A 25,406-nucleotide genomic window follows, 5' to 3' on the forward strand; every position below is an offset into this window, starting at 1 on the left:
TAAGTTGTATTAAATAATGCACTGCTTTCAATGAGGCATGCGGTTTTAACATATTGGTGTTACTATACCAATTACTGTATTCTGCATTACTGGCTATATCATCTCGCCTACGTGCATGACAAAACACAAAAAAGGGTGTGCTCCATCTTATGTGCGGCCCACTCATTTCTCGCTGGGATCAAGAAAACGCTACTGGCATTCGTGATCAGCTCTGCCGACGCGCCAAAAAAAAGTAGGAGACTTTTATCGGACTTTTGGAGAAAGGGAGCAGGTATTCCGAAACATAAAGAAATTAGAAGTTTTTTCGTACCAACTGGATACGGTCATGGATGAAGCTGTCACTGTCAGTCATTCTTGGAAACTGGCGTATTATTTTCACGGCCTTATCATAATTCCATGGCTACTGCGATAGTTGCGCACTTTTGTGGCATCGTTGCAATGAAGTATTGTTCAAATTTGGCCCACCGCCCACGTTTCCCACACGCAGCAACAGCTAATTTTAATAATACTATTGTAAACATTGTAAAACGCCGGTCACCGGATCGAAACAAGTAAGGTTTCGTTTGATATGTTCCTTGTATAACAACAAAAACAACAGCAGCAGCATTCTATCACAAACGAGCTAGGAAGAAGTTATCCGAGCCATCAGGGGGAGGCACCGGTACTTTGCAACGCTTATGTGTTACTTTCGCAAGCGCTTGGCATATCCTCTCCAGTGACTCTTTAGGCACCGACTTGTTCACAGGCAGATACATAACGTGATTTATAAAAAATCTAGCTACCTTTGGTTCAGAAGATAAATACACTTCGCGTCTGGATTGACTTTGGTCATTATCTAAGGAAGACATGGAAAGCTTGTCCGTTTCTGGATGCACCACATTCAACTGCGACACTCCCACGTAAGCATCGATACCCTTTTTATTTAGTTCCAGGGCCACTCGCTTTGGGTTGTCCTGCGTAAAAACAACAAGTTAATTGGTTTAGTTTACTGTAGAGCAGACAAGCTCTCAAGGATATAGAAATAATATTGTGCTGCGCTTTTTTCACAAATTCAAAGTCGTAGCAGTTTCAGTAAATGGTTGAGTTAACCAAAAGCAGTGCAAACTACAAACAGGCAAAAAATGTTTTCCCATCGTAATTTCAACTATATTTTTTGTCATTATTATCACAAAGTCGCAGAATGAAAACATGAAATGCAGTTTTCCTGGTACCATGAAATCATCACTTCAATTAACTGACCAACAAATTTTCTTAAAACCGTAAATCAGCTTACGACAAGAACCGGGAACAGCCAGAAGTTATTAGCCAAAACCTTCTGCCCAAATTTTAATATTTCAGGTGGAAGGCGCTCCCATACATACTGCCCGTTGGCGGCACTCTGTTTAAAGCATCCCTCGGTAAAATCCTCCAGTCTCTTCAACAGCAACGTCAAAAGCGCAGTGGGGGGTTGGTGGCGCAGTCGAAACAATAAATTCTCAGGAAATCCACGGAGCATACTAACAACATGTTTCTTGTGATCAATACCGAAGCGGTCGGTAATGTACATGCCGGGCTTGATAAAATACGGAACGTCCAGCAGTAGGAACACCAGGGCACATTTCACCAGCTTCCAGAAATAGATTTCCGTGGCTTGAATAGGATACGTGCTATATAAGGTGGACATTCGAGTCCACAGGGCGCGATCCCGTATTTTCGCAACTGCACCTAAAAAATGCCACCAGCTGTCAGGTCATGTCTCATAAATATACGCCTTAAAGCTGCCTCATAATCCTGGATATACGGACAAGAAAACGGAATATGAGTCGACTCACACTGCTGAATAAACATAGCAGTCGCGACCGTCGCAAGAAGAAAAACAACACAACCTCATGTACCGAAAACAAATTTCTCGTTAAGCGTGGGTGTCTGTTACAGATTACAGTAAGCAACATTTTCATTAAAAATTTATTCCTAATTCCTATCATGGAATCATTTTTGCGGAACAAAAGCAATCCAATCCACAATAACCGCTTACCACCACAAAGTGTCTACATGTACTAACAAGTCATAACTTGTGAAGAACACTATTACACTAGTTAATAACCTAATTTTGTCCAGAAAAACTCGTTCGTAACTGAAACTGGATGAAGCTGGGATAAACTCTTAAAAACCATTTTGATAACAACACGGAGGATTGCTGCGCTTCAAAATTGCAAGCAGTAAGTTTCCTAATGACCACACTAAAAAAGGAATAAAAAGTTCCGAAATACGAATTTTTCCAGAAAATGCAGCTGAGGCAAGCAAATTATTGGCAGCCTTGCTGCAATAACCCAACAAAGAAAATCTATCCATATTTCTATCGTGTACATAACATACACAATTATCCCCTCCTTACCTCCGAAGGCAGTATAAAATTTTATCGGCCCAAAGCTGAAGAGGACTAAATCGGATTTGGGATGGCCGAGATTGCTCAACCCACAAAAAGCCTCAGCGCAGTCTTCGATCACTTGTAAATTATGCCTGCCAGCAATCTGTATGATGGGCTCGACATCGCACCAGCGACCGAATAAGTGCGCCACAACAATCGCCACCGTCTCGCACGTAATCAGCTTCTCCAGTAAGTGGATCTGCGGGCCCAGCGTCGCCAGGTCCAAATCGCAGGGGACCACCTTCAAGCCGTGTTGCCGCGCAATGTAGGCCATATCCGGAATGTTAATGGCCGAAAAAATTATCTCGGCATCGGGCGGAAAGCGGGCCACTCTTAGGTACAAATCGAAGGCTGTCCGCACTGATAGGCAGACCAGTGCGGGAGATGGATTGGTTTCCGTGACGAAAAAGTGGTGGAGATTCTGCAGAAGCTCTGCGCGATGTTTCTCTGGCTCGCCAGTAGTCTTCGAACATTCTTCTAGTCCACATACGATATCGGAAAAACTGCAGTCTATAAAGTATTCAAATGATCAACGGGAATCAGTGTGTCATGGTCGGAGAAAATGACAACTAACCGAGATGTACACTCGTGTAGGGAACAATGTCCGAGAACCGAACACCCAAGACCATTCTGCATCACTGGTCCTCTTTGTCATAACCGTCCATTCCGCACACAGTTCATATCTGAAGCCCTGGCACTGTTTATCCGCAAAAACGGCTCCGTTCCTCCACTGTTAAATGAGTGCAGAAACAATTCCAAGCAAATTGTACGTTTAACATTTGAAACACTGAATTATGATTATGATTTAAAACGATTAAGCGCTAAAAAAAGAAATAGTGCCACTTAAAAATTACGTACAGCGTGTACTATGAAATCACTATCTACTGGGACGAGCCCTCGGGTGTGGGGAGTGCACTCGTGTGATTCAATGAAAAAAACTTGTAGTAAATGTTTAATTATACGATATATCTATATTTATATCTATATAAAAATTATGTAATCGTACTTACGTTGTCAGTAAGTATCTGCTGTAAAAAAATAACGACTGCGGTATTAGTAGTTAGTGTAGTTGTAATTATTTTTGTAATTATAACTGTTCAAGTACTGAAGTATCACCGACTGCACTAAAAAGCTAAGTGCATTACCGGCAACTGTTTCTTCGGTGTTTGTTTTTGCTGTTTGTAGAAGTTTGTTTGTAGTTTTGCGATATTGCGCTTTAGTAAGCTAATTTAATGACAAACTTAAATTTTATGTACCCGTTAAGTCATGCCTACTCTATGCCGGTATCTTTAAAAAAAAAGAAAACAGTAACACTTTTATGACCTCAAAATTTTGGTAAATTGATATACTAATCGAGTAATCGAGTAGAGTTCCTATCCTAGTACAGTACACTGTACACCCATGCAGTCGTGGAGATTTCACGGTATGTTATGTCGAAGAATTCATGTTCGTACGGATGCCATTAATAACGTACAGATTAGAGTATGTGCAATAGACGCAAGATCTTGTGCTGTTTTTAGAACGCACACCACGCTTTTAAAACAAGTTCTGCGAAGTGTTCACCACATGTACATTACGCATAGTCTAATGCATAGACAGACAGATGGATCAATTCACAGAGACCCGGCGACACTGGAAATTTCCATTTTGATCGGTTAACACTTTTTTTAACTCGAAAATCTGGAATCGCAGTTCACTTGCAGTGCATCATATTATAGTTTTTTAGAATGTGTGATACAACTACAAAGTGCGCCTTACCGTGGAAAGCGTAATTGGTGAGTTTGGACAGTTTTTCCAATATTGAGCGAGGGAAGCCGAGTATCGTACCTATATGTGTATTAGCGAGTAGAATCTGCGCACAGAACTATAAAGCTTAAGATCTGTAATTAATTTAAGGCAGGGAACATTACTACGTCATTAGTTCGTTATGTTTACGAATATCTTGAAAATTCGGATATAACATAATAACTATAAACAATTAAGCTACCAAAACGAGCAAAGCGTCATAATCAACACTCGTATAGATACCTAAGCTGAAAAGAAAGGATTTTTTTTGGATCAGCTGTGCTAATGGAATTTCGACTTGGCGTATTACTTATCATCGCAACGTTGTATGCGGTGCTTAACGGGAGAGTGCAATGTCAGAATTACTACAAAATTCTTGGAGTAAAGCCCACTGCTTCAGCAGGGGAGATAAAACGAGCTTTCAGAGATCTCGCTTTGCAACATCATCCGGATAAAAGAAAGCATTCAACGGACGCCGAAACTTTCATCCAGATAAGAAAAGGTATGTTATAAGGTCATGCATTTACTGCTGCTGTAAACTAGAACAGCAAATTGTGTCGATGAATTGATTCGGTATGATGACGGTATGTTAAATATGAACCAAATGTATATACAAAATTAAATAACGTTCATGACTTAATTAAGCGCTGGTTTAGCAGTAGATTAACCATAAGAATCGTCAATATGTACTTGTTTTTAGCGTACGAAGTTTTGGGGAACGTAAAGAAGCGACAGCAATACGATGCAAAACTTAAATTCCAGTCGGCCACGTTCAATTTCGACAACATCTTTGCTCGACATAAGCCAAAAACGTCCTCATCCAAACACGAACATACGGATGGTGAACCGGATTTTTTTGGATCGGATTTCCAGTTTGCCGATATTTTTAACATGATCATGGATACAGTTAAGCAGCAGTCGTTTTCACATCAACGATCAGAAGAACCGAACCGGAAGAACCAGGACACGAAAAAGGACAGCGAATTAGTCCGCTTTATCATACGAAACGTCGTCAAAGCTTTTGCGCACTGGAATTCGCCTGAGGGCGACAGTGACACATATAGTAATCCTGAAAACCCGAATTCAAATCAACATCAATCCCCTTCGCTCATTAGCCGGCTTTTCGGAGTTATTCGCGCCTGTGACTTCTCCGGAAACCGCCTGCCGATTTGGACTTGTGCCAAAGGTTTCATGAATCTCTTTGCGTAAAATTCGAATACGTTCTTTCGCTATGGCCCTTTCTGATTGATGTTCTGTGATAATGGTCATTCTAGCCATCGCACTGCTAGATGTTCGACATGTGAGTTCCTGCACATTATTCTGTATAAACTGCAGATATGATTGTAATTTAACCTTAATTGTAACTTTTAAGCTCTAGCTCAGTACGTAAGCTCACTGCAAAGAACTGAGCAATATCAAATCCAGTATAAAGAAATCGGTATATCAAGAGCTCACAATGGTCGATGCGTACCGTATTTGCCGACTTTTATTTAATGCGATCGTTGCAGAATTTAAAATAAATGCTCGCATGTCGCTAAATAAATAGACCAGCATTTTTACGCTCTAAAATGTATTCCCCCATCATTAATGGACGCTCGACAGTCGAACCCTTCCTGTTCTCCTTTTCTTTGTCTGTGTTATGCTTCCGGTCTGTTTCTTTTATTTCATATTCTTGTCCACTCCTACCAATACCGTATGCCTCCCGTTGATGCTCCATAAATCTGTCGAATGCTACCATTGCCACACTGTCCTTAGGCAATGACGGATTGTCCTGTAAACGCAAAAAAAAGTTATTTTAACTAGATTCGGTACAATTTTTAGTCGGGATTTACAAGAATATCCACATAAAGCAATCCAATATTTTTCCGATTGGGATCATCTTTCTCTTCGACAATACGCTTTCTAATTACGACAGGTACGCAATTGTCGACATGGCCATATTCCGGCTCCGCGGCATTTAGCGGTGAGGAGGATGCTTCGCCCTCTTGTGCAGCCTTCTTGCCGGCCTGCTTTTTCCCGGACTGGCTTTTCTCGTCTGCTCGCGCTGACAACGAATTACCTTCCTTCCGGACCAGTGTTGACTCTGATTCCGGAGATTCTTGTTGTGTGTTGGTATCCACCGGTGGCAGCCTAGTATTAGTTGGCAAAGCAGGTGACGGTGGTCGCTTCCACAGTAATGATTCTGTTTGCTCCTTCCGTTGTCGAGCTACCGCCTCCATGAGCCGATGCAGCCCCGAAACAGTTATTTTATTTTCTATAACCAAATCGAACACAGAATACTTAACAAAAAAAGCGGTACCCCAGGTTGATAGCAGGTATCGTAAGTATACCTCCAGTATTGTCTCACTTTGCATTTCAACTTGTATTAAGTAATCATTCCCGTTGTTAACTGTGTATCATGGATTATTCATACATGTTTGTAAGTTACCACGTGTGCAGAAATGTAAAATTTCGCATTCATTCATAGGGATATGTCGATAATGGTCAGTGTAATATAATACTCATTTTAAAAATACGAGTAGAATATGGATAGACAGGCTCTGACTCTAAAACTACTGCACTTTCACCAGTTTTATTCGTTCAGCAATTTTTTGAGTAATTTTAATAGCAACGTGTGCCAGCAAAAATCCCCATACAATGGATACAATACAATCAATGGTGTATGACTTGGCTGCTTCAGAATTAAATTCAAATAAAGAAGCTTCTCAACACTAAACGCAGTTTACGGGTTCACAAGCAAAAATCAAATTTTAAACAAGGCTGAGCTTCCAGATTGAACTTTCCTTTCACGTATGATGTTTACACCCTTTTCAGTTTTTAATGCAGCCATTTAGAACTTACCGGAAAGGTTTAAAACCTTCAGACTTCGGTTGCCATCGCTAATAAGCCCATCGGAAGAGTCAAATATGACGCCATCGATTAATGCGTTGAATCGTTCCTAGAACACCGGCATATTGAGGAAGCTATCATTTTCCGCAGCATTATAACATATATAATTATATAATCATAAATTACAAAAGTACATATCAAAGGCAGTTACTGAGATAATTATGAACTTGCTGTTTGCCCTTTTGTACCTCCACGGATACGATATTATATGCTGGACATTCTTTCGGTGACTGCTCGGGCGCAGCGCCAATTTCCGGGGTTGCAGTATCACCCTTTTTAGCTTTGACGGTCTTGTTTTTTAGAGATATTTTACGATGTGCTGAAGCTGTTTTTGTAAGTCGTTGCGGCGCCAGTGGCTTTTCGTTACTTTTTTCACTAATCGTGTTGGAAGATTTTATGTCGGCATCAGGAAGTTTTTCAGATTTGGATTCTCGATCGAAAGTGACCACATCTATGGCGCTAGGCGTCACTCGGTCCTGATTTTCTTTGGTAGTTGCATCAGTGTCTGTAAAACTGGCCGATGTAACATGCAAATGAAATTTCGGGACTAATGTTCCAGATAACTTCTCGACATAGTCGACGGCTTCCACCAACAAATCATTTTCAGGAGGCTCCACCTTATCTGCAATCGAACAAATTTATGCAATTTTTTTACCATCCCTTTCACTCATTAGAAATTAATAACAATTGTGAATAGTATTTAAAACACGAAAAGCATCGTACCTTTATCCATAGAATCTTTCGATCCTTTCGGGTAAGGAAATAAGGGATCGTCTGCTAAGCGCACAAGGTCACGCAGTAATTCAGCCGGAAGCGAGCGTATATCCGTGCTTCCGTCGAATAATTGGTAGCATATGCGAAAAAGGAACTTCCGGTAAGCTTCCGCACGTGACCGTATATCTTCGCCTTGGATGACTCCGTTGCCGGTTTGGTCATTATGGATGTTGTCCATAGTCCATACTGGTAGGACAATGGGCGAGTGATCCAACCACACATCGCGATCGCTCAGTACCAGCTCACCATGGTGATCCGTTCGGCTCAAATCGAGTAACAGATCCAGCACGCGGGGATCCGGTGCTGATTCTCCACTATGCAGAGCATCCAGGTTGGGAATGAACGATGTCACCGAATTGGGCAGGCCACTGCGCGAGAACAACACTTCCGATCCGTCGGCTTCCAGGAACGACTTCGAAGCATGGGCCTCTTGGTGGCTGGGACTGTGTGTAATGTGGATATCTTGGTCAGACTGGTCAACCATTCTCACGGGAACCGTTGAATGGGTCAGCTTCATGTCGGTGGAAATTACGCTGCGTTGTTGTGAAGTCAAGTCATCTGGAGGATTCCCATCGGCTCGACCGGGTTCACCAAGATCCTTGTCAGCTTGAGAATGGGAGGAAATAGCTGGAGTGAACTTAGCCAGGTTTTTTATCACTGATGCGCCTTGTTTTACACTGGCTCCTGTAAAAAGCATTCAGGTATACAGGGATGAGTCAATGACTACATAATGCTAATGCTCCAAAACTGAGATGCACGTAAAATTCCCATAAAAAAGTTTTGTATTTGAAAGCAAGCAACTCACTGGCCAAAGTTTAATATTCCCAAAATACCCGTAGTCTTGGGTTGTTATGTATACTTAAATGTTCCCTTAATCCAGTAGCATTACGAAAAAGCCATTCAAATTATACCTAACTAAACCTGAAAATGGTCACTGACACACTGGATCAAATCAGCGAACTCAAGGCTCCAGATTGGTTTTGAACGCCAGTAAAAGTTACACAGTATCGCATTAAAGTATAATCTGAAATCTGCTTAATGCGTCCATATGCATTGTAATACTTGAGCAGTTGAGCTCATTTCAGGAATGACCTTTACCTTTAGCTGCTGTTTTGGTTCTCTCAGGATGAGCAGAACCGGCAACTCTCCCAGAAGGCGCCGGTGATGTTTTGACAGCATTTCCGGCACTTATGCGCGTACCGCTCATCTGCATGGCAATTCAATTTTTAACTGCCGAATTTAGTGAGAGTTATTCCGAATAATCAATACCCGTGAGCTGGCTTTCTTATTATCTTCTTTATCTTTTTTACGTGAATCGATATTGGCTGCATCTTTTTCTGTCCGGCTCTTGTCTCGATTGGCTTCCTGTGGGAACCGGTACTTTCTTTGAAGCGTATAAAAAACCTATGACACATTAAAAATATTGATCAGTGGGTATTTACCAGATATATTCATAGATATTGACTTCACCGACCTGGAAGAGACGTTCTACGATATGCTGTAGTATAGTTACACGGTTGTAATCACATCGCTTAACTTAAAATAATGGCTTTATAAATAATCAACTGCGCAACGCAATTCTGTAGTACAGTAAAATTATATTCAGAGCCATTGCAAACGTCCACGGCAACAAGAACAAACTTGCCGGATTTACAACAGGCGGAGCGTATTTAAGAAAACTTTGTCGTCGGTCAAGTGCCTCTTCCTGAGTCAATGCGAAACGCGTCAGAAGGTCCTGGAAAGCGCATAATTAAGTTTAAAAACCACTTCAAAAGTTTTTTATAGTTATTTAGAATTCAGTAAAGGTACTCACTTTACAAAATATAGATATTCCCAAATCTGTTATCAAATTCCCGGTTAGAACAAGAGTAACCAGTGAGCGATTAAACCTCAGTGCCTGGAACAGAAAGGTATGTATTAGCCTGCGGTGCGTACTATACACGACAAATATCCAGGAAAGAATCAGTCCAAATGGCGAAATATCATCTAAATTACCGTTGTCTACCATCTAACATCTAACTACCGCTTTTTTAATTTGTATGCTCGTGCTATATACATCAAGATATCGGCTATTGTATACTTGCACTAAATATTGCAGCCCAAGGTCGCTTATCCGATTCTGAGACAAGTCCAAGAATTCTAATCCTGGCCGATCGGAAGACCACTCCCGCGCCGGAAGCAACCAGGAAGCAGCCAGGAATTTCAGAGCCGCATCGGTCAGATTGGCGTATCGCACAGAGAGATGCCGGATCCTGGAAAGCAGATGTAATGTACGGTGTATCCTCCCAAAACGCAGTCTTATTTATACTGTGTGCTTATTTATACAGTGTGTTATATTTACGCAGTGTGCTTATTTATACACTTACGAACTTGGTTTAGACAAAACCAAACCATGATTCTGCTCCGAAATAAGATTCCCATCCAATGCAAGAAATCTGTCAAAAACACATGTGTGTGTTGTGTTGTTATCATTGTAGTTTTTACTTTCTAGCCATTTCGATAGCAAATTCGCTTGTCAACTATCATGAACGTTGGCTCTTTTAAAATGGTCAACATATATTACTCTAAATTGAGGATTTTCGGCACCGCATCCGCGAGGCGAGCAATATCGCTGCTTTTGAGACCGCAATCCACCAGTCTAAAATACAAAAAGGAAATAATTCTAGTATCGGGTATATTCTAAAACTCGTATTATCAAAGCATGCACAGATCTAGTCCCTTTGGCCTTTTGTTTACGTCTGTAAGCGTTGACACAAACATACTACAGTACAAAGGCAGCTGCAGACTGTTCGCATCCATAAATATACAGTTTGCTCTGTCATTACCACCCTTTGCGTGCGCATACAAAACACTCATTTTAAAAATCACACAATGTCATTACGAAATAGTTTAACGATCTCACATTATGGTTAACAGACGATCCGACACTGTCCAGCATCTACAAAGGACATCCACCATGACGCGATCAATACTCCAGCCTCATGATCAAACGTTCGTCAACAATTCCGCAGAACATCACCAAAAAACGTTCGATCCTTACCTCGAATGCAGATTTCTTTTATCCGATTTAGAAGAAACGCATCGTAAACTACATATAGCGGCTTCTGATCGTTGCCTTCCAGTGCCGGCCACACTGGCAGTTGTTGTAACGGCAGTTCATCCGCTAAAAACAGCAGTATATAAAATACAGTACAATATTAATACCTCGCAGAAAGCAGCTGCCATAACTCGGCTTGCATAAAGATTGCTATAAAATTGAATAATAAGGAGTTCAAAAATAAAAATCTGTTTCAGCATATGGATAAAGTACTGTAGTGCGTTTACAGAATTATCGAGCGGCACCTTTCTCTTTAGCCATATTCTTGTCCTTGTCCCGTCCTTTCGAAGTTAGTAGTCTATCGGCCGGTTTCTTCGGGTCCAGTCCACCTCGCCCCGTCATATTCTCGGTACTAACCGTCGATCTCTGATCAATCTTCGGGGTCACAGCGTCGGATTTCAGCGGTCCAGTGGTAATTTTACTGACCTTTTTCTTCACTTTATCCTTATCGGTCTTGTTGGCTGCTTCTTTCCCCAGTTTCTCTTTGTCTCGACCTTTTGCGTTGGCCGAATCGAGCAAGGACGACTTCGATCCTGGCTCGCCCTTGCTGGATGCACCGCCTTTGCCGACTTTCATCACTTCCGGACTAGGTGAAGTGGACATCCGGGCAGTATTCAACACTGGAGCTGCCGGTGCCGGTAGTTCGATATTGCGCCATAATGAGTAGTACGGTTTGTGAATAAGATGTGGCAACTCTTCCACAGGGATGCCGGCAGCATGGGTTGTCTGCCGGAAGTCATCCACAAAATCTCCAGTACACTGGTATTCTTGAGCTGAAATGGTGTATTTATATTTTATCACCTTTCAATCAATAATACCTTTTCCATAATGTCTTCCTGCTTTTTGTAAATTGTTAGCCTTACACGTACGGTCATGCACACTTACACTCAATAGGTAGGGTCTTGCGAGTTGCTATCGAATCCACTGTACGCTTTTCATCATTGTCTTTTTGCCCTTTCCGCGGAGCGCGAGAGGCACCCCTGGAACAATCGCATAGTGTTGTCAGAATTATCCAGATAATTTATCGAGAAGTATGTTACCGTTTATCAGCCATTGCCCAAGAAATGCCGGCTATAAGCAATTACCGGAACAAAATGTTTGCATAGTGTGGGAATCATTCAAAACGCATACCATTCAAGCATTAACAGGTTGCTATGGCATACGTAGAAAGTACCCAAAAGTTAAATATAGTATCAGGTCTTTATAATACAGTACTCTGCATGTCGAAATTACAGGGGCCGCTCATAACAAATGTAGGATAAGAGACAAAAAGTGACCTAACAAGCGCACTGCTAATACGAATGTTAAGTATAAATTGTGACAAAGAACTACTACAATATGAGCAGTACGTATCGATACGTCGTTTTCCTCTTTAATACTGGTTAAACCGGAAGAGAAGCAGGCTCACTTCACCAGTAGTACTCTACGGGTGTGCAATAAGAAGTATGCTTCTTATGCATTAAATACTTCTTATGCATTAAAGACAGGGAGCAAGGGAGCCATAGCAGCAATCTTTTAATCAGATTCAATTCTCTCCGTAGAGTCGCAAACTTGAATGCGTATAAAACTTTATGGAATCAGAAACAACCAAAAATATCAGCTTAACGCGAAAGCTCAGCTCTCTGCAACAACATCAACTGCATTAGCATACTGGAAATCACCACTCTTTTCGTAGTCCGTAATATCCAACCCGATTTCACAACTTTCTCGCACAACTCTTTCGGGATCACTAAGGTATTTCCTAAGCATAGTCGTGCCGTAATCATCCGCCAAAGATCCCAGTGCGTCTGCACATTCGTGCCGTACCATGGGATTTTGCTCTGGATCAGCCAGGCCATCAGCTAACTCTTTCACGCAAACATTGCTCTGGATCTGACCCAAAACATAGGCAATCTCATGCCGGAATAGGGCACCACCGGCACGAAGACCTACAAACACAAGATGCTCATCACATCTGCAATATGCATCCAGCAATGCAGTGCCCTCTAAACAATAACAGATCCAATTTCCTCGAATAGCATTAATTTAATAAAGTACATCATTCTGTAATTACACACGCACGCAACACATATACTATAAATGCACAAACCTTTTGCCAAGGCCTTGACAGCATCATTGGTCCCTATGTTCCGCAGGGCAAACATGGCGCAATATCGATTAAATAAAGTTTCCTTTTCATCCAATAGCTGCTTCTCCAGGGCAGTAACATCATGCACGGAACTGCACGGTGTGGGATCAACGGACAAATACTGGCTGGTCAACATGTCCAACTTCCCTGGATTATTCTTCATCCATTTTAACCTCTCCAGCGCCAGCTGACAAGTTTCGGCAACCTGAACAATTTCAAATGCAGCTGGAGTCTTTCACTGGTAACAACACTTTCTACTGGCTATACAATAAGTATTTAATTCAGACTGTCGTATCTTTAAAATTTGGTTAAGTAAAAACTCACAGTTCGAAACATTGCGCTAACCGCTAACGCGCGATTTTGTTTGCAAGCAAACCGAAATCTCAACGCGCAATCATTTACAGGGTTCGCAAGAACTGAAATCTCTACGGCTCAATAAAAAACTTTCGGCAGAAAATGGCAAACGCAGAACAGCAGTTGGCATTGTCGGCAATATTAAATTTTATGCATTCATATTACGCCATTTTTTTACGATATTATTATTATTTAAAATATCCTTTTCATACTAGTTTATTGTGTACGAATACATCAAAACGGCATACCTCGACAACAGGATCGTTCGCGTACTTTTCTAAAACTGGAATTCCTCTATCATCCGCGATTGCACCCAGAGCTTCCCCTGTCGAAAGTTTCAAAAATGTATGAAATTAATGCACAAATGTATAAATGCACAAAGTTCGATGATAAAGAAGTCAGCAGAACTGGACGAAAGAGTCGTACCTGCTTCATGGCGAACCATGGGTTCCTGGTCTTGGTCACTGAGCACAGTTATCAAAATATCAACAGCACGGTTATCAACCATCTGTCCGAGACAATAAGCACATTCGTGTTTCAATAAGGCGGAAGAATCTTTGAATCCTCTGGAAATCGCCTCAATCGCCTCTTCGCCGCCGAGATTGCGCAAGGTAAATAATGCACGAAACCGTGCCTTCATCGGTTGGTTCTCGTCGACCAGGATGTCGCCTATTCTGTGGCACAATCCTTTGAAATCACCTTTGAAAGGCTCACGAGCAGATCCAACAATATCATGAGAACCCATTGCAAAACGCTAAAATGTCAGCACAAATCGGGGCTTCTAGACTGCTAGAAAAAAACTATGCTTTTTGCCTTTTCCCAAGACCTTCCTTTCCAATTTTTCAAAAAAGGCACATGCGCACACCTAATGCTGATTTCACCCGCACCAATATAAAGTTAGTATCAGTAGGAAATCGAGAATAAAAACTTGTTTCAGATTATCGCAACTTCGCAGTTCGCGTTAAAAATCTACTGTACTCTAATAACTTCCGGAGTGATGGAAGGCACAATGTTTTCTACCGGCGATTTTACGGTAAAATGTAAATATACCAAGGTTGCATGTGAAAAACGTACACCGGCTCTGAAAAATTAAATCTGGTTGTGGTGAAAGCTTTCTGTACCTATAGCTTGACAAACTGGATAGCGTTACAGTGCAGATTACCCTTCCGTTCCCCGCATGTTTTTACTGAATTTCATTGCGCTGAATAAGTACGTACTTGTTGACATTGATGATCAGCTTGTCGACGGCTGTAGAGTGTAGAGTGCAGACGAAGAACCTTGTGGAGAACTTCGCATTATCGTTTGGTTGGATCATCGTTTTACTCTAAATAGTTGCATTAATTAGGTTCGCGGGATTGGGAGCCTCCTAAAATGAAGTATGGTGAAGTTGAAGTTGGTTTCCATCGGTCGCGTTGTGACACGGTTATTGTTGTAGAACCGAATTGTGCAACTTCAGTGGATACAAGATCCATCCGGGTCGTGGTAAAAGGACTGTCCGGACTGATGGGAAGGTGCGCATCGTTCTAGGATGATGTGACAGCTGACTGGCGCTTTGCTTGTAAATGTTCTTGTATGGTGTTAATGTGCACGTTATCTTGACAGCTTTTGAACTTTCTGAGCTCGAAGACCGAGCGCGCTTTCCTAACCCTCCATCGAAATCCTCGTGAGATCCGATGGACAGTTTTATATCGTCGCAAGTATAAGAAAGGACAGCAGGAAGAAGTAGCCAAAAAGCGCGTCCGACGACAGGTGAAAGTGCAGCGTGCCATTGCCGGTGCCAGCTTAACCGAAATTACGGCAAAGAGAAATCAGAAACCAGAAGTCCGTAAAGCTCAGCGAGATGAGGCAATTAAGTAAGTAATTGTAATTGTGGATATTTCCACCGGCTGCGTCCACGATTAAGTCAAAAGACGTTATAAAAAATAATGACGAAACGATTTTAAAGATTGTATGTGTAATAATTTACGCGCAAAAACATTTCCAGTTTTCTGCCTTCTGTTTTAAAATCTTAGCCAAATACGGTGAATTTAAATTGTTAAATATTTCGTAGTTTTACTATTTTAGTGTTAAAGGAACAAAGTTCTTGAATTTTACGGTAGATCTTGTTATATCGAAAATGCTGAAGCCCCTCTTTAATTTTTGACACAGTCGCTGATTAGTATCGAAATTCGGTTATGTATCTTTGTATGAACTTTATGCTGTTATGGAGTTAGGTTTGGCTTCAGAAAACTTCTCTGGTTTCACATAAATCTTAAAAGTTAAAATACAAGCAGTTTAGATGAGATACTGCAGCGCTTACGCGCACTGAACGGTGCGTTTTTGCTATTACGTAGCCTGCTGATCCGCAATTTTTGCGTTTAATTAACACTTGTGCTGATAATATTTGATTTTAGAGCCGCAAAGGATAAGTTGAGAGCAAAGAAAACTGCCAAGAAGGTCCAACAGAGCGCGGTAAGGAATTTCTCTGTTTGAAGCATGTACTCTGTTCATACAGTTTCCTTACGGTGAGTTATTTTGTTGGGGCTGTAGGTACTGAAGGAACAGCAGAAGAAGACTGCCAAGCCCGCTAAAGCTGTGAAAACTGCACCGCAACGAGTTGGAGGAAAACGATAAATCTTTCCTTCATTGGTTACTCTAGAATATCCGTACGCGGCTATGTGACGAGGTCCTTTTTGCAATTCTATCGGTTCAGTGGGAGTCTGATTATTAAAGCCTTGCATTATTAAAAAGCTTTCGGACATGATTAGCCGTATTATATCGGTATTTTCTGCACTTGCGACCACAACAGCGCTGCCAATTACTGCTCGTGATATTTCACGGTACACCTTTTGACGTCAGGAAATCAGTCAAATCAGCATATTAAGGCTGTTTCGAAGGGTTTGTAGGTCTCTTTGGGATTTGTCGCTGCAGAGTATTTGTGGGGAATGACAAATCAATACTGATTTTGCATTTTCACTTCCTGTGATACAATTCTTGGCTGCGCTGTGCACGTACTTGTTCCAGGAAATCTTGATCAGGTGCTCGATTTTTAATCACCTTTGCCGACCGGAAGAATGAGCCGGGACACTGCAGAATTGCAAGTGCTGGTACTTAGGTGTAATTAAGGAAGAAGCACGTCACTGGAATATGGAGTTCCCATAAAAAATAAAAATCAAGAGAATAAAAACTTACCTTTCGGTGTAATAAACAGGAAAGGGCCTGCTGTTGTGGAAAGACTGCTCGTGGAAATTGCATTTTCTCCGATGTTAATAATTCGTTATCGTAGCAGTCGGGAACAGAACACAACAAAAATACTGAAAATTTAATTTTTCCTGGGTTCAGAGACATGCTGCTCTTTCTTTAGAACGCTTTTTAATCCTTTCAGTCTTGGATTGATTTATAAAAGTTGAGAAATTGTTGAAACAACGCGAAATAGGCATAATAAATTTCTAATTATTCATACTTCTGTTTCTCTTATGGTCACAGAGAATTAGAAAAGCGACAAACGTAATTACAGATGACGAAATGACTAATGACTAATGAGCAGTTACAGATAAAATAAAACGGAAAGCGGGAAATCGTCCAGCAGCTTGAGAAATTTAATAAAAAACTGCTTATGAGGCTAGGATTTTAAATACGCGTGAGTCTGATAATATTAGAAAATTATTTATTTATCGAATATCAAGCTGCTCGCAAAATTGTTTTTTTTATTTTTCAATTGCATTTATGCTTGGTATTAGGCTTGAACCGGTACGAGTGCCGGTACGAGTGCAGTAGTACCGTATTCTTCGCTCCTACATAGATTAGAAATACTGTACTTTTCTAGTAAACATCAAAAGCGTACAATGACACGAGTTGATGAAAAGGCAGATGTAAGTTTCGGATTATAGAAAAATTCGATCGAGAAGAAATAAACAGACAGTTAAGAGCCATCTTCTTATTACATGTCACAAAACTGTAGAAACAGGAAATTTGAGAAAATTTAGCCATACGAGTAGATTTCAGACTTTTCGGAACTTGCCGAAGTAGTGGTGCATTTGTACTGGCAGTGAAGATAAATTAATACGAGGTAGTTTAAGTCTAATTAAAATATAGCTATGCTATCGTCTATCGATGTTTCTATGCGGCTACTCGTATGTGAGCTGCCATTTATACTAACTTGTAAATATAACTTGTAAAATAATATAACTTGTAACTTAATAATATAACTTAAATAATATAACTTAATATAACTTGGAAAAAAAATACTAACTTGTAAAATACTAACAAGAGACTGCAGCAACATACTGGAGAGTCTCGCTCTCACGAATTTCAGCGACAACGATTGTCGCTGGAAATCCAAAGAGGGAATGCGACATCTGTACTCGGGACCGTGGGTGAAGCGGATAAATTGAATGAGATTTACCTGTTACAACTCTTTTCTTTATTACTTTATTATGTTCCGATATCTTGCGCCTTGTGTTCGATTTGACCAATAAAGATCACTTGTAAATGACAAATGAAGTGCAAGTTATTCCCGCTACTTATTGTGGTTTATGGAAACACTACTAGTTAAGAAATACAGCGGTGCATTGCAGTTGCTTTTTTGGAATTTGGAGCTTCGAAAATAAATGTGTTTCGCACGCACTAATGTAGTATAAATAGTACGGACATTAATATTGCAAATCGGCATTCAGCATCGAAGAGCTGTTAATTTTGATGTAAGTACCGTACATCGCATACGCACGTTTTAGCTAGTAATAAATAGTTGATTTCCTGTGCGCATTTTTAAGAGTACCGCTGACCTTTGCAGTGCACCAGCTGCAGGCATGTAAAATGGCAATGCACGGCAGACTTGATTTCATGCCTTCGAACCCCATCAGCGTTTTGATAAATTGCGTTTTCTCCGTAATAAGCCTTGGTAACGTTGTGATTAACACATGAAACGGGCTTTTATTGAATCAAGCACTCAGCTGGCCTGGTTTAGCGTTATATGTTCTTTTAATCACCCATTCACGTGAGCATACCAATCAGACAAACAGGTTAGATGCTGGGAAGGTGACCTACACGATGAGGATCGATGGGGCATCGATGACGAATACCGTCAATTTTTAAATATCGCCTATAACGATTTTATATGGATGTGGAGCTGAATAGAGCCTTTATTACTGCCAGGTATTTTACCTGTTGGAAACAGACCGGCAAATATTTACCTATCTGGTTTTTTCTGTATGATACTCGTACACTTATTATATACACACAATATCGCAACTGCATTTGATATTACGACGGTATGTGATCTGCATTAAAAATCAAATTCGGAAAGTTAAAATTAAATAAACTGAGGCCAAGAGTGCCGCAGTTTACCGCGTATCATTGCTGAGAATCATTCATATATGATCAAGTTTATGACTGTCTGTTTTTCGTAAGCTACTACTTTTCGTGTTATCACTCCGAATGCACAGGAAGAGCCAAACGATTCTGTGTGATGGCATCTTCCTAAGTAAATACGACAGCGGAATTAACACGTTATTTCGTAAGTTTTTTAGATATGACGAAGTGTACAATGCATGATTAAAACTGGCGGAGCACAGGCAACACACGCAAAGAGACAAAACAGGTATGTTCACAGAACATACTTTACATTTACCAAATGTCTTTGATAAACGGAAAAAAAAGGCTAGAGAGAGTAAAATACAATATTGAACTACAATCAATTTAAAAGTGAAACACTCCAAAAATACCAAACAGCCTCTTGAGTACCCAACCGAAAAAGTAGCACCAAAAAAATACGGGCAAATTTTGCCTATACCAAGTAATCAGCAGACATTCATCTGCCAAGTCGGCGGTGTAAAAAATGCAGCAGATGTCGGATCGAAGGATGCTCTCAGTGTATGTGTGGTTAATTATAAGGCGATATACAACCCCGTTGTGAACTTTGCTCAGGACCAGCCTGAATTCTACGAACGGGTTGCTTCCCTTAATAAGTTCCCAGCACTGTTCACGAGAGCCCTCTCCATATTACCTCCAAACACCAACTGCACCAAACCGTCCAAAATAAATTGCACGGCACGAGAAACGAGGAAAATGGACGGAAAAATACTTGTGGGCGGCTATTTGATGTGGATGATGAGGTGTAGTGGACGCAAGCGATGTGATCGGCGATATATATACTACGGGCTGAAGACACACACACACATAATATGCTGACGCATTTCCGGTGATGATTGCAGTTTCTCAGTGGGCATACGCTGGGCAGAACTGGTACACCAGCCGTTGGGAGCGCTCGGTCTTCTTCATGATGCCTTTCTTGTAGTACTGGCGAATAGACCGGCTCAGTTTGTCGTAGTTCATTGCCGGGCGATTCTTGCGTTTGCCCCAACAACGGGCCACTCGAACCGAATCTTCAATTTTGAAGATGCCTGTAAAAGTGAAAAAAGTCAGGATCGTACTTAAAATTTTACCTGTGCTAACTAATTCTGATGTACAGCAATGGGATATGCATGGGCTGATAAGGCAAAGATTTGTGCTATTAGTTGGTGACCTTACCTTTCGAACGGTCAACCCAGCGAATTGCCGATGAGTAAATATGGGGTTTTCCCAACAATTCTTTCAAAAACTGCCACAAATGTGTGTGCGAGCCACCCGAAGTGCTGTCCATGTTGTGATCCATATCGCCGTCCATGCTGCTTCGATCATCTGTAGGGCGAATAGTAAAGCATGGAATATCTGTTTACTGATTGTGCCATCTGATATCTGCGTACCTTCACTGATGGTTTCATTTTCGAAGCCGCTGTCATTCCCACAAGATTCGCCGCATGATCCTGGACTCCCGGCCGAGATGGACATGGCAGAGGTCATAGTGCAGTTGGAGTAGGGTCCGTCGAAGCTTGTGACACATCCATAAGTACTGTACTGATCAATACTGACTGCGTTATTTGTGTAATCCACTGGAGAAGCCGACATCGGCTGTCCGCGTTGCGGTTGGCAGCCGTAGCCACCGATGTCGGTTTCCGTCTTGATACTGTTGCCACCGGCAGCTAAAAAGTACCCAGTATTGGTTAGTAAGCGCCAAACGCGTTGTAATTAACCGTTTTATGCCTACCGGTGCGCCAAATATCGAGAATCGACCACAGGAATTCTCCGCAGACCGGAGCTAGTCTTTTGAAGTCGGATTCCTGCAGCATGACGAGATGGAAACCGTCGAAGTCGAATTGGCGCAAATCAATGCAGTGGGACAGATTGTAATGCTGGCAAGTCCAGATTAACCACGCTCGTGTTTGTTCTTTTGTCCAAAAGAATGGCTCTGCACATAAATAAAGCACTCGTTAATACATTTTATCAACACCACAAGAACGTCTGCTTGCGTGTTTCAGAGCGAATAATTATAGAATTTAATATGCAAAAGAGCGTATCTTATCGCCAACTTTTCAAATTTTAACGGTGACCTTTGAGCAGCTAACCGTAGAAATACGTAATACTGATAGAGCAAATAAGTACTTAATGGAAAATAACGATAGCCTTGAAATTATGAACATTACTTTGGCTTTCGGATTTATTATTGACGGAGAATAATTGTTGTATGGAAAGGTGAACTATTGTAAGCTGGCTCGATGAACAATATACTGCCGCGGCAATATTCTACGGCACTACGGTGAATTTGTAAAATTATAGCCGTACTAGTCGCTGTTTTGGCAGCGGACGTTTTTTAAACCGGTTATGCTGACTCACATTCTGCCACCATTTGTGCAGAGAACATTTCTGTGATTACGGAGTATGTATTATGCTGATAAAAATGCTGATTTTCGGGGAATGCATTGGGTATTTTTAATAACAGTTGGTGTTTGTTACACCACCGGTAAATTTTCCTCCAGGCATACTGACTAACAAGTAAGAGCCCTTTAGAAATAATTCGCAGAACATAGCTATTTGTTCAGTCACAGTACTTCACAAATAAACTAGGTTAAGAGCAGTGTACGTGATTAACTATATAGTATTTCTCCAAGTAATTTCAGTTTTAGCATTATAAGCATATGCTTTGCACTAGTTTTCGAATCTGAATTGTCAAAATTAAAAGTCCATGATGAATAGTTTAGAGTGCGATACGATGCAGAATGACTGAAAAGAATAGAGCGTTCAGCGTAATGATTGTTCATCCTGGTTCTTGACCTTTACATTGGCGAAAATGTAGAGGAAGGCAAGAAAGACTTAATGAGACAGGATACTGGAAAAGACGATTTTCTTAGAATTCTAAAACTGCCTTTAATCGGGGGTCACTTAGTCGCCCTGTTCTGCATAGAAATGAGTAACCTCGGCTAACCGGCATATTTAGGCATGGTTTGAGTTCGTTAAAAAAATTGAGACACTGTTCAAAAGCAGCTATAGAGATTTAGTTCATCAGAATATATCGGTACATAATTCTGCATAGATGTCGTATGCGCCGATCTATTTATTACTGGTTCAATTTACGTCACAATTTGTACAGTCAGCAGCTCAAAAGGTATGGTCAAGTATTTAAATGTCTATGGCTGCTACGATGTGGGATTGTGATCGACTGCGCAAATGTTGACCCAGCAGTTTTCAGCCTGAACGATCAGAAACGATCAGCATAACTACACTAGCCGAAAACCTCTAAAAGGAGCTTAAAAGACGAAGAAGGTAAAAGAGCTGATCGCGCGACACGATTCAGTGCCTCTATGCTAGAGTTTACAAGTGTGCCGAAAGGCCATGTCACGCATTTCCAGGTAACATCATCGCATACGTAGGGTACCAGATGAAGAACTAATTGTAAACCAGCAAGCCGGCAAAATAAATGAAGGTGTACCATGACGAAGACCATGATCATCATATTGCATATTATGATTGTTATTTCGCCAGTCCGTACAAGTACGGCAGCCTTTAAGAAGAGGAGTGAACTCCATTGATTCGAAAATGTTACTACAATATTCAGTTTTTTTGCTAATAAGACGTAATGGTTTGCTATCTAAATCATTTCAGTTCGCTCTTCCAACCTATCATCGCGTACTGTATCGGCTTGTATAAACAATGTGGATGAAACAAATTACATTATATTATTTTAATTTAAAGTGAATCTCCATAGTATAGTGTCGAAACGAACAATTGATTATTATGTATGCGAGGATAATTATGAAAACATATTACATATCATTCAGCAGTTTGCATTACACCTGTACAATTTAGAGAAAATTTCCAATTAGTATTACCTGCCGGGATCTGCAGAATTTTGCAGGCGCTCTGCATATCGGCAATAGCCTGACGGATGGCCAGTTGCTGTACTTGCTCGATCTTGTCCCGTGCCAGTGAAAAGCCCATATCCTGTTGGGTTTCCTGTGGCACTGGATGCGCTGGTTGTTGCGGCATGGTGTAGACGGGCGCAGCGGTGCTACGACGCGGCACTGAATTGGTGCTGCACGACACGGAGCCGGTATTGGCGTTCAAGCATTCGAGCAAGGTCTTCGGTTCGGGTTTAATGGAAATGTAGTCGAAATTCTGGGAATCGTAGACGTTGCGCTGCTGCTGATTGTATCCCAAATGGTTTACGCGTTGCTGCTGATAGCCACCGCAGAACGGCACCTGACCGTCATCCAACAGTCCAGCGTCGAAGTCGTCGTAACAGTTGGACGCGGAATTAACGAAGACGTGACCGTAGTCGTAATTCCCGTTGAATGTCGGCGGTGATGGCTGCTGTGCAAACTCGCATCCGCTGAAGACACCAGTCGGGACGATTTGCGCGCGCTATAATGTACCAGAACTGCAGTTAAACATCTGTTGACATTATCGAATAATTTCATAGACGGTAACTATGTAGGCCAACATTAAATGCCAGCAGTGGCGCACTATTTAAGACATACCGAATTTTTTTCGTCGATGAGCTGTTGTGTTTAGATGTGTCATAACGACTTGTAACCAGCAAAAAAATGAAACAAAGCGTGTTTACGAAATTTATGTAAACACACGATGCGATAAACATCGATGTCACTATAACATTAACAATTAAATATCGCGCGTAACTTTTCAAAAGATGCATGATCGTAACGCAGTAATGCGCATGCGTAGCAAAATTTTCAAAGCATAATTGCAGAATTTGTGAGAGTACAAAACATGTTCTCTAACAAAACCATTTTATTTTATATTTGACGTAGTGTTACGCTTCCATTATCAAACGCACATATAATTTCAGACTACTGCATAATGATAATTTCAAGTCCCTGCAGACTATCGTTAACAGATCTACGGTACATATCTATATTTCTACCGTAGTACAAACTACAAACTGCCCAGATACGTGTAGCCCTGTTCAAACACAAAATCTTGAATCAAGCTCACAATCAGCAACTATTTTATGCGTGCTATATTAACTGATGAAAAGTAAGGGTCAAAGTTTAAAGAACGAAAGTTAGCTTGTTAAAAGGATTGTTAATTGTCACGGCACGGTACTGTAGTGACTAATGTGACAATGTCAGTATACCATCAAGCCAAAGAGTTGTTACATAAATGACTGCGAAAAAATTTTACCAGCATTAATCATCCGTAAAGTGTTACGCTATTCAAATATATTCAAGCAATGCTGTTATTACTGCTTTTACATTTACTTGTATTTGAATTTAAACAAAATATACCCAAATTTTTGTTGAATTACAGTATACAGGTTCAGCCTGGTTATAAGCAGTGAAGCACAATCATATTTTCAATAAATATACTTGTGTTTATAAGCTTTAGTTCAAAACAGAGCAGCTTAATTTTGGCTGTCGTATTCGAAAAGAAATATTAACAATAAAAGCTAAATTTACACTGAATAAGAAAAACAGCTGCTTGTTAATTATGTTAAATATATACATGACCGATTGATCATGATCGAATTCGCTGTAGTTTTGGCCAGAGCTCGGTTCCACATACACAGCGGAGATTATTGATCCCGAAAACAGCCCCACAAAAACCCATCTATTCTGTACCTTTGGCCAGCATATATGGCCGTGTGCAGTTATTACAGCCCATTTGAAGGTTACGGGAGAATCAGATCAATGTGCCATTATTCTCTGGTTAGGCGCAACAGACCATACCTATATGCATTTGCCGACTTATCGATTGGTAATGTGCAAATACACCGTGAAATCGAGTCACGAACTAAAAAGATCGTCTGCAGAATAATTATTTGTTAACTCTGGGAATGCTATAATCAGCTGACAGACTTTTTTGGGTATTCGCAGAATATTTCTAAAAAAAGTTTTAAACAAGAAAAAGTGAATCATGAACACCGGTAGATATTTTCCAAACAAAAGAAAATGCTACATCGTATGCGGTAACCGATCTCAAAATAAAAACATGATAAAAGTATAACACAGAGGCTGTGACAGAGCCATTGCAGCATTACGAACATATAATAATACCCCGAGCGCAAATGTTTACAAAAAATCTATAGAAAACACAATGTATTATGTACGTACTAGGACCGCGAATCTTCATGATTAAATTCTTACCTCGTCATCGAAACCTTGTCCATATGTAATCATTTTCCTTTTCCTGATTTAATGCGATTGACATATAACGAAAGTCGAAACTCGGGTTCGTAAGAAGTTTTTCGGGACGAATTGTAGGCGAAAAGGTACAAAGGTCACGGTACGGTACGGTTAGTTAGGAGGCTAGCAGAACCAGCTGCGTTAAAGCGCCTCAAGAATTGGAACGTGAAGAAAATCAAATTCTGTTTGTTACGTCGATTATTCCGATACTGAATGTTCTTGCTGGTGTGGCACGAGTATTATATGTAGACGCGCGTGCCCTATAGCTGGGTTTCCCTACAGAAATGCTTGTTGAAATCGTTACCGGCTGATGGATGGTTTTACCAATCAGCGAAGAGCCGCGTACTGTGACTGTTCTACGTTCTACCTGTACGTTGGGCATACAAATAAAGAACATGGGTGTGACAGAACCGAGCTTATGACTATTTACGTCACACACAAGGTAGCCAGAAAATTCTTCAAATAATAATAACAGTA

General features: G+C 40.9%; 5 protein-coding genes across 6 annotated transcripts; 2 read left to right on the forward strand and 3 right to left on the reverse strand.

Moving 5' to 3' along the window:
* Nucleotides 1-446: 446 nt before the first annotated feature.
* LOC129585825 (uncharacterized) lies at nt 447-3,349 on the reverse strand. The gene is made up of 4 exons (XM_055478707.1): nt 2,982-3,349; nt 2,375-2,917; nt 1,274-1,704; nt 447-953 (listed from the first exon to the last, which is right to left on the reverse strand). The coding sequence occupies exons 1-4, from the start codon at nt 3,034-3,036 to the stop codon at nt 612-614; spliced, it is 1,371 nt and encodes a 456-aa protein (XP_055334682.1). The 5' UTR covers nt 3,037-3,349; the 3' UTR covers nt 447-611.
* A 664-nt stretch (nt 3,350-4,013) lies between these two features.
* LOC129585682 (uncharacterized) lies at nt 4,014-5,670 on the forward strand. The gene is made up of 3 exons (XM_055478462.1): nt 4,014-4,182; nt 4,432-4,694; nt 4,893-5,670. Exons 2-3 carry the CDS (start codon nt 4,478-4,480, stop codon nt 5,399-5,401), a joined length of 726 nt encoding a protein of 241 aa, XP_055334437.1. The 5' UTR covers nt 4,014-4,182; nt 4,432-4,477; the 3' UTR covers nt 5,402-5,670.
* On the reverse strand, nt 5,619-14,437 carry LOC129585680 (uncharacterized). 2 transcript variants are annotated; one of them, XM_055478461.1, is made up of 19 exons: nt 13,861-14,437; nt 13,683-13,759; nt 13,042-13,285; nt 12,691-12,880; nt 11,198-11,706; nt 10,896-11,018; nt 10,758-10,833; nt 10,419-10,493; nt 10,222-10,290; nt 9,936-10,107; nt 9,669-9,752; nt 9,501-9,590; nt 9,125-9,259; nt 8,954-9,062; nt 7,805-8,539; nt 7,270-7,703; nt 7,034-7,130; nt 6,025-6,446; nt 5,640-5,963 (listed from the first exon to the last, which is right to left on the reverse strand). In XM_055478461.1, exons 1-19 carry the CDS (start codon nt 14,177-14,179, stop codon nt 5,727-5,729), a joined length of 4,197 nt encoding a protein of 1,398 aa, XP_055334436.1. In that variant the 5' UTR covers nt 14,180-14,437; the 3' UTR covers nt 5,640-5,726. The 2 variants fall into 2 exon arrangements, with proteins under 2 accessions (XP_055334435.1, XP_055334436.1); XM_055478460.1 differs by lacking the exons at nt 12,691-12,880; nt 13,042-13,285; nt 13,683-13,759; nt 13,861-14,437 and adding exons at nt 11,838-11,932; nt 11,993-12,063 and having other exon boundaries at nt 5,619-5,963; nt 11,198-11,725.
* Nucleotides 14,438-14,649: 212 nt separating this feature from the next.
* Nucleotides 14,650-16,163, forward strand: LOC129585683 (60S ribosomal protein L24-like). The gene is made up of 5 exons (XM_055478463.1): nt 14,650-14,810; nt 14,870-14,945; nt 15,037-15,287; nt 15,828-15,885; nt 15,964-16,163. The coding sequence occupies exons 1-5, from the start codon at nt 14,806-14,808 to the stop codon at nt 16,045-16,047; spliced, it is 474 nt and encodes a 157-aa protein (XP_055334438.1). The 5' UTR covers nt 14,650-14,805; the 3' UTR covers nt 16,048-16,163.
* A 2,758-nt stretch (nt 16,164-18,921) lies between these two features.
* On the reverse strand, nt 18,922-25,153 carry LOC129585804 (DNA-binding protein D-ETS-4-like). Its single transcript, XM_055478670.1, has 6 exons — nt 24,891-25,153; nt 22,617-23,148; nt 20,498-20,698; nt 20,157-20,432; nt 19,942-20,091; nt 18,922-19,814 (listed from the first exon to the last, which is right to left on the reverse strand). The coding sequence occupies exons 1-6, from the start codon at nt 24,921-24,923 to the stop codon at nt 19,630-19,632; spliced, it is 1,377 nt and encodes a 458-aa protein (XP_055334645.1). The 5' UTR covers nt 24,924-25,153; the 3' UTR covers nt 18,922-19,629.
* Nucleotides 25,154-25,406: the final 253 nt, after the last annotated feature.

The sequence above is a fragment of the Paramacrobiotus metropolitanus genome, unplaced genomic scaffold (genome assembly GCF_019649055.1).
Source record: "Paramacrobiotus metropolitanus isolate TYO unplaced genomic scaffold, Prichtersi_v1.0 Parri_scaffold0000018, whole genome shotgun sequence".
NCBI lineage: Eukaryota > Metazoa > Tardigrada > Eutardigrada > Parachela > Macrobiotidae > Paramacrobiotus > Paramacrobiotus metropolitanus.